Consider the following 9,102-nt stretch of genomic DNA (forward strand, 5'->3'; position numbering starts at 1 on the left):
AAGGCGTCTGGACGTGGCCGCACCATCTTGTCATATAATCTATTCCGGTCATATTTATGGATCTATCCACATTTTAAGAAATGTCACAGATGAATCAGCGTCATTATCGAGGTGAAGTAAATTTATGAATTAATTATGGGTCTGGATTTTCAAACTGGCAACCGCGCACACTACCACGTGACAAGAAACAACCAATCAGTGACTTGCTTACGTTCTTATACCATCACATGAATGGCGAAATGTATTTTTTTTAAATGTCAAATAACAAGACAGCAGCAAGGATTCTGTGGCGACGATAGGCCATGGTTTAGTTTTTAGTATAAATTATTTTTGTATAAATTGTATACGTTAGTGTCTTTTAGTGCACATCCGGGTTAAACATTGTTAGGAACGGCTGGCGCTGTAATGGCGCATCTCTGCAAGCGTTGCGAGAATTTCGAGTTTGGCGCGTCATCTGTCCCACATACAAAACTGCGCTGGATAGCAAAAAAAAAAAAAAAAAAAAAGTTACTAAAGCGAAGCAACGTGATTGGTTGGTTTAGGTCCCTCGTTGTCAATTGACCAATCACGTTGTCTTTAATTCAACCAATCCAGTTTGTTTACTTTGATGAAACCTAACGCTATAAAAAAGGCGAACAAGCCTGGAAGCTTCATAGTTGAGCGAAGATCATTATTGATCGGACATCATACTAAATGGACGACGAGATGATACCTGCGCAGCAGCAGCAGACTACAGCGCCACTGAGAGGGGTTCTGTGGTGCCTGGGACCAACCTCTCAGCTCCACCACGCCCAGGTCCCTTTGAGCAGACCAGTGATTCTTACTACGCTTGCAAACCAGTGGCAGCAGTTTGGCACCTACAATCCTGCATTGGGCTTCTGCACACCGTACACCATGAAACCAGAGCAGAACACCAACAGTCTGCCAATCTTGCAGACCCAACAGCAGCAACAAGCTTGGGTGTCGAGCAACGGTGGAGTCCAGTTTCACGCTGGACAAACCCCGCAGCTCGACAACTCCATGGCCACCAAGACTTCAGTGGCCAAACCCTTGACTGCACAGACTAGTCAGAAAAAATTATCTGTTGGTCCACACCTGTCAAATGTTGTGTCTACATTTAATATTGGATGTAAACTGGACCTGAACAACATTGCAAGGCGTGGTCGAAATGTCGAGTACAACCCAAGGCGTTTCAACGCTGTTTCAATGAAGATGCGGAAACCCAGAACATCTGCACTCATCTTCGAGTCGGGGAAAATCGTTTGCGCAGGAGCACAAAACGAAATTGAGTCCCAAAATGCAGCCAGAAAGTATGGGAGGCTGATCCAGAAGATGGGATACCCTGCAAAATTCCAAGGATTTAAAATCCAAAACGTGGTGGCAAGCTGCAATGTTAACTTCACTATTCAGATTGAAGATCTTGCTCAGAACTACCCACAGGAGTGCTGCTATATGCCGGAATTGTTCCCGGGATTAAAATTCAGGCTGTCTGAACAGAAACTTACACTCCTGGTCTTTATATCGGGCAAAGTTGTATTTGTAGGCGCAAAAAGCAAAGACCAAGTCAACAAAGCTTTTCAAGCCATCTGCCCAATCCTGGAGAGATTCAAGAGGAAAACTCATTAACAGGGAACAGTTGTGCATTTTTTCCAAGATGCCTTCTACAGTGTTTCAAAAGAAATGTGTACTTGCAATATTTGTTGTATTATGCAATAAAAATCTCTATTTTGAGAGAAATTTAAATAATGTTTGTCAACAATTTTGTCATTCAGCTTTTTATCTTTAAGCCATGTTGACTGAATATGGGTCCAACTTCACTATGGTCTCAGTTCCTTGAAAACAGCTTTAAACAGCTCAGTTACAACAAACTGACTTATTTGATCCTTTTAACACAAAATGTTCCGTTAAAACCATTATACAGTGGGTACAGATAGTGTTTAGATCTCATTTTTTCACTCTTTGTTATATTGCAGCCATTTGCTAAAATAATTTAAATTCATTCTTTTCCCCATTAACATGCACACAGCACCCCATATTGACAGAAAAACACAGAATTGTTATTAACAAAGAAAAACAGAAACATCACATGGTCCTCAGTATTCAGACACTTTGCTCAGTATTTAGTAGAAGCGCCCCCTTCATCTAATACAGCCATGAGTCTTTTTATATTTCACCAGATATTCCCACTTTTTCCTTCTCGGGAATGCTGCTCCTAAGCACGATACAAGTTGCGATACAAAGCGAAAGTCCATCGTAATCAAAGATTCCAGGAAATGCAAATGAGTTGTTGACGACCATGATAAGGCATATTTTCTTCTGGCCCTCTTCCACAACCTGGTTGACACGTCCCTCTACAATGCCTGTGTCCTGTGGACAATCGAGCCTCCATCCTGGCAGCAGCAGAAACCATACAAGAGGAGGCTCGACATTGAAGACATGGGAGAAATGCTGGTGACCCCACACATATCCAGAAAAGAGGGTGCCTTCCCCCCTCATCCTCCGCTGCAGGAATAGTTGCAAATCTGCAGGGTGCTGCTGCAGGCCCCTCTCTCATCAGGAAATGTAAATGCAGGAGGCGGGGCCACTTTTGCATGGACAAAAAAGGAAGAGTTGGGGGCACCTGTTGCAAATGTGGGAAGGTCACATGCAAGGACCAGAGTCGGTCCTTTTTGCAGCCATATGATCTGGATTCTCACTCCCAGACAAATATGATCTCCTTTTCACTACAGCCCAACAGCATTCACTCAACCCACCTTTTATCGCAGAGCTCACAGATGTACGGCTTCTCGCCAGAGTGCCGCCGCAAGTGTGTCTCGCACACGTGTGAAAAGTTCTTCCACATTCGTTACACTGGAATGGTTTTTTACCGGAAGAAAGACAGATTCAGAATGACACAATAAAATGAACAAAACATATGAATTGATCTTGTGGATAAAATAGACAGTGGAAAATACTGTGATAATGAAAAACTGTGTTTTTTTCCCCCAACAGTCACCTGTCAATCTTTCCTACTCTCCTGTACTCTCTACAGGAAGCACCCATTCACACAACAGGATTCCCCATTTGAAAGACTGCCTGTTAACCCCTACCACACAGTACAGTACTATACTACAGTAATACCATCTCCACCAGTTCATATTTCATAAAGGAAGTAAAAATTATTTCAGGAAATATTTCAACTGAACATTCTACATTTTTATATGCTTCAAAGCTTTCCTCAGCCAGGCCTTCATTATAAATGATGTTTTTCAACCAGTATTGGGTGAGAACTCATTTTATTGGATGAATGAAAATAATCAGCTGTTAATAACCAGGTTTGGTATGTAGTATAAATATGTTTGTTTGTGTGTGTGTGTGCGTGCGTGCGTGCGTGCGTGCGTGCGTGTGTGTGTGTGTGTGTGTGTGTAAAACAGCATATGTGAAAACTAATCTAAAGTCACACAGGCCACCCAGATTAACTTGTAACTTCTTTTCGTCTTACTTTTGTATAGAAACTACAACAGAGTGAATAAGAAGATTGTATTTATAGTTGGGGGTCCTAGTGAACCATAACTGATCACTGTAGGGTGGTAGTAGCACTTGCCTGTGAACCAGAAGGCCCAGGTTCAAATCCCGCTTACTATCATTGTGTCCCTGAGCAAGACACTTAACCCTAAATTGCTCCAGGGGGGACTGTCCCTGTAACTACTGATTGTAAGTCGCTCTGGATAAGGGCGTCTGATAAATGCCTTAAATGTAAATGTTTTTCTTTCTGTTCATAGTGTATGGATCTGACCTTTGACGCTGATCCTCATTTTGACTGTCATATTCAAATTTCTTTGATTTTTAATACATTTGCCAAAACCTCAATTAAAAAGGGATGCACAGTAGTTAGAACGCCTAAAAGAAAAACACAAAGTAGTCCATATCTGACCAAAACAGACATGACACCACATGTATTCTAGTACATAAAATATTTATCACCATGGCAGTATAAAAATAAAATTGCATCTTTTTTCTTTAATCTGCTACATTTTAGGCATTTGCTTCAGTATATACAAATTAAGCAAATTAAGTTTGTTTATTTTAGATAAATTAGATAAGATTACTTAGTTCACTTTTTAGTTAAGTGATATATAGAAAGTGACTGAACTTTGGAGACAGTACGTTTATTTTCTAATTTTTGGGGTGAATTTTACAATAACAACACTTATTTGCATATGGCCGCCTCTATGGCCATGGAAGGGTCCTACCCACCGTTAGGGTGAGTGTTGGGCGAGTTAGGGGGCTGTTGCCTGGAGATGGGTATAGTTACAGCATGCTGGGTGGTGTTGTGATCGGAGGTGAAGCCTCCCCTGAGGTGAACCTCCCATGTTGTTATGTGTTCTATCTAATAAAGGGCATGGAGCTTCAAAACTTTGCCTGTCTTTCCTTCCCATCACCAACCTTTGATATTGTACTTTTACACTCTTTTGCCTTGACTTCTATACTTTAAAATATTTTAAAATACATTTTTAATCAAACTATTGCCTCACTCTAAGGAAGAACATGAAGATCTGAGTTCACTAAACATACCAACCAAACATCAGTGTTACAAAAACATACCAGAAATCAGATTTCTTATATACTTAGAATTCAGTCAGAAAAATTGGAAACAAGAAGTAGTAATGCAGTAATTCTGGTTCAAAGTAGGGTGCTGCACTGGTTTCTTGCGTCAGATTCACTGTACTTGTCTGATATCATGTGAAATTGTCTGATATTCATGTGAAATTAAAGGGTAATTTTCTGGAGAGTCGAACTAAAGACCCACACAATGCCATTTATGTTGGAGTGTTTCTGAAAGCCAGAACAGCCACGAACTGAATATCTGAAATGATTATAACTATGCCCAGTTGCCCAGATAACCTGATAAAGAAAAAAGGGGGTATTTCATTTTAATATCTGTAATGACTTATGGAAAGGGAAAGGTCGTATTTCAGCTGTTACAGTAAATGTATTGGATTAACAGAAAATATACAATATGCATAGAATATAGATTAGACAGGTGCATAAATGCGGGCACCCCAACAGAGAATTGACATCAATACTTAGTTGAGCCCCCTTTTGCAAATATAAGAGCCTCATGGCACCTCCTTAAGCCCTTAATGAGTGTCAGGATTTTGGATGGAGGAATTTTTGACCATCCGTCCATTAAAATTTTTTTTATTTTTTTGGCAAGCATGGACAGCCTGCTTCAGAATATCCTATTCAGAGGACAGTGATGGCCATTCCAGAACATTGTACTCCTCTGCATGAATGCCTTTGTAGATTTCAAACTGATTTGATGTCTTGTTGGAATATCAAAGCCCTGCATAATTTCATCTTGATATTGGGTTGCATTCAACAAACCCTCCACTTTAAGATGAGCCCCAGTCCCTGAACTAGCCACTCAGCCCCAAGGCATGATGGAACCTCCACCCAATTCAATGGTAATTAGCAGTTTTTTTTTTCCTGGAATGTAATGTTCTTCTTGCACAATGCAAAGCTCTTTTTTTATGACCAAATACATTTTTGTCATATCAGTCCAAGCACTCACAGGTTAGATATGACAGTACGCTTGTAATTAATGTTATTTTGAGTAACTATACTGGTGCTCTCCCTGTAAATAAGCCTCATAACTTCCAGATAAGATTGAGTGTTTGTATGTGAGTACCTTTATGAGTACCTTTATGTCTCTGTGTAGGATGCCGTTGCCATGGAGAAACTGCAGCCCCTAGTGGATGCAAAAAGGAAGTACATCACAAATGGATCGGCAAATGTATATGTTTACTTATGTTAAAGAGCAGGAATAGTGTTGTTACCCATAAGACCTCCTTGCAGCCACCCTAAATACACAGCAGAAGACAACGCTGAACGGTGCTGAAGTGTTGCCTTTATAAAGAGCAGGGAGGGAGCCTCCACCGCAGTACTCCATGCCGATGAAGAGGGTCGTAATTTCATCCCCCCTAAAGAAGAAACACAAATGATGAGACAAGTCACATGATCACAAGGTTTTAGAAACAGAAGCTCTTGACCGGTGGGGAGCAGCTCTGGATGCTCTGTTGTGTTAATAGTAAGCAGGTGTAAAATCTCCCACCCCAGCCTCCACACTGCTTACATTTACATTTACATTTACGGCATTTGGCAGACGCCCTTATCCAGAGCGACTTACAACGTGCTTTCAAGTTACCATCGATGAAGAGCTTGCTTACTGCAAGTAGGCGCCATAAAAACGCCATAAAAGCGTTCATGGCTCCTTCAACAGGCATACTTCTTCTAGGGGTTCTTGGACATCATCTACACAGTGACAGCAAACACACGTAGAATACACACACAATCCGTTACCAACTCACTGATAAATTTCACGCCACACACCTCAACAAAAACACACACAGATATACACAACCCCAACAAAAAGCTCAGGACAAAGCTTTCAGCTGGACCAATGTTCTGTTGGTTAAAAACAAGTTACACAGCACCACAAAGTGCAAGTATAAGCATCAGCTGCTGTTCTACACAATAAGCTCAAAAGCAAAACATCCATCCATAGAAAGAACATTGGAATAAACTCGTTCTTTTCTTTTTATTGTTTGTGAATTGCCTTTGTCATAAATCACCTTTACATTTACCTTTTAAGTTTTTGGCCACATCCACCATAAAAAGAAAAATATGTGTGACACCTAGGTGCCTGATCACATGAGTTCATGGGTCCTAATGGGCCTGAGCTGCCACTCGTTTGGTGCCGGTGATTAACACATAAAGGGTTTGAATTGTGGATTATTGTGTCCTGCGTGTCTTTTATGTTTTTTCCGGCCAACGTGCCATTGTTTTCATTTATTAAAACTCACTTTCACCGGTGTCCAGTGTTTGCACCTCATTTAATATTGTTCAATATTAAGGTATTATTAACTGATTTTATTCATCCTATTGCACAAATCTATAAATCTGATATAACTCAAACAATATTTCTGTACTGAAAGGCAGGTTATTTTGCATGAAATTCCCTTTTCATGTTATTTCACTTATTTCACATCTCCTGGACAATATAAGTTGAAATACCTTGTACACCTCGTCAACCCCCCACAGAAAATCACCTCCAACAATGTGAAGTCAGCATCGATACAACGATCCCATTCGAGGAAGTCCACGGTGTCAGTTCTTCGCGCCGATCCACCAGACGGGATGATGCTGATCGGGATGGTGATGTTTGCAGTATTCTGCAAAAGAGAAATGAAGTGCCCCCCCCACCCTACAATAGTAGTAAAATGTGATGCCTGTAGAAAGACTGAAACGCATCTCACTTTAAAACGTTTGTGATGAGCCTAGTTACCAAGGCAACAGCCGAACACAGAGAAATTAATTTGATCATGGAGGCAAGTTGATAAAAAAGCCATTTCGTATGAATTCTGTTAATTTCAGTCAAGTAGACATGTACTTTGGCCTACAAAAAAATGTCCACCGCCACCATTTTTCTCTTACAGTACTAATAAAACGCAGAGTAGTAAAATAAAAATAAGACGCATTTCAGCCATTTTACCGGCATCTCACTTTAAAACCAAGCAGCGTTAGAATATTAGCGAGATTAGCAGCAATTGAGCTAAACAGCATCAGGGCTGAACACGTCATTAATACGGCATTTAATGTAATAGGGATCCCGAATTAAGTTCCTACACAATTAAATAACAACAGGGCTCAGTTTTTGTGGCTGATTGCTGAAAATAAGTCAATATAATACTAAATAAAACAAGATTTGTCTGAAATTGAAACTTAACTTGAAACTGAAAAGCTTTGTTAATGCTTCAGTAAAATATAAATGCAGATGTGGTTTCATTTTTATTCCAGTATCAAACAGAAGCTCCCTGTGACAAGGCCATGGAGATTTTTTGAGGAAAATGTATTATAATAAAAATGATGTACATAAATTATATTTTTAATTATTACTTGACATGAAACCAAAGGCAGTAATCGTGCAGCAGAACATGACATAAAATAATGTATTTATTTTAAACATTAGAGAAATTCATAAAGAGCAGTTTAATAAACTTATTATAAAATTGCCTGTCTGTGTGTGTGTTTATGTGAACATGTTCTTCCTCTGTGAGAAATTCACAAATTCACTGATGTCTTCCATCTTATGGTGACATCTACCCCAACTCACTTTTATATTTCAAGCTTTCTTCAGTTTCAATTAAATAATTAATCATGTTGTCATATAGATAGTTTGAGCTCAATACATGCTTGGAGTTTGCTGGGATAACATACTATCAGAGTGAATAGTGAGCCACCAGAGTCAACTATCAGTGGCGGATCTGAGAGAGAAAGTGATGGTTTGGGATTTGAGCCTGCAAACTTTCGGTTACAAGTTCACATGCCTCGCCGCACTGCACAAATTCTTCTCCAGCACATTGCAACAATTCTTATTAGGGTTACTTTATTTGCCCATTTTAGAAATACTACTTTTTTTTTTACATTGTTCTGCAATGTAATGGCTTCCTACTGAACCAGTTCAGTGTATCCAGGTGTACACCAAAAAGCTCAGACTGTTTGCTGTCTATGTTAATCAGAACCGTGACTGAATACCACAACTATTATGCTGATCGTTTTTAGTTCAGTAAAGATTGGTGGTAAAATTGCATTCTGGTCACTGATATAATGAAACAGCAAGTCTCAAGCAAAAATATTTTACCAAACACTTGCACCATGGCCTATATAACTACTCCAAACATGGGAGGAGAGAATGCAGATTTAGGTCATTTTACTACTTTGTACTTTACGAAGGTAAACTAGGATTATTGGGTCAGCAGCAAGATAAATACAGACTATCACTGAAGGTGGACCATTCGAAACTGGCCACTGTCAAATCTCAGTGAAAAAGCTGAAATCCATGACTGCCACTCAAACAAAGAAAACAAGTGAAATAACATCCACAAAGCAGTAATCAGAGTGTCCAACCAAATAATGTAAAAATTGTGTAATCTGGGCATTTAATGAAAATATTCGGTATATATTTATGAGGAATTATGCAAAAAAGGGTGAATGGGCGGCAGTAATGTTGACCAGTATTTAGCATTTCTGTGAGAAATGATACATTTGGATTAAACGGCT

General features: G+C 39.7%; 1 protein-coding gene across 1 annotated transcript; it reads left to right on the top strand.

Annotated features, from left to right (window-relative positions):
- The first annotated feature begins 705 nt into the window (after positions 1 to 705).
- Positions 706 to 1,626, top strand: LOC114763707 (TATA-box-binding protein-like). The gene has a single exon (XM_028953464.1). The coding sequence runs from the start codon at positions 706 to 708 to the stop codon at positions 1,624 to 1,626; it is 921 nt and encodes a 306-aa protein (XP_028809297.1).
- The last annotated feature ends 7,476 nt before the right edge of the window (positions 1,627 to 9,102 follow it).

The sequence above is a fragment of the Denticeps clupeoides genome, chromosome 14 (assembly GCF_900700375.1).
Source record: "Denticeps clupeoides chromosome 14, fDenClu1.1, whole genome shotgun sequence".
Taxonomy (NCBI): domain Eukaryota; kingdom Metazoa; phylum Chordata; class Actinopteri; order Clupeiformes; family Denticipitidae; genus Denticeps; species Denticeps clupeoides.

Bases quoted from the DNA above. Each gene is read 5' to 3' on its own strand.
- LOC114763707 (XM_028953464.1), top strand. From the start codon at position 706: ATGATACCTGCGCAGCAGCAGCAGACTACAGCGCCACTGAGAGGGGTT.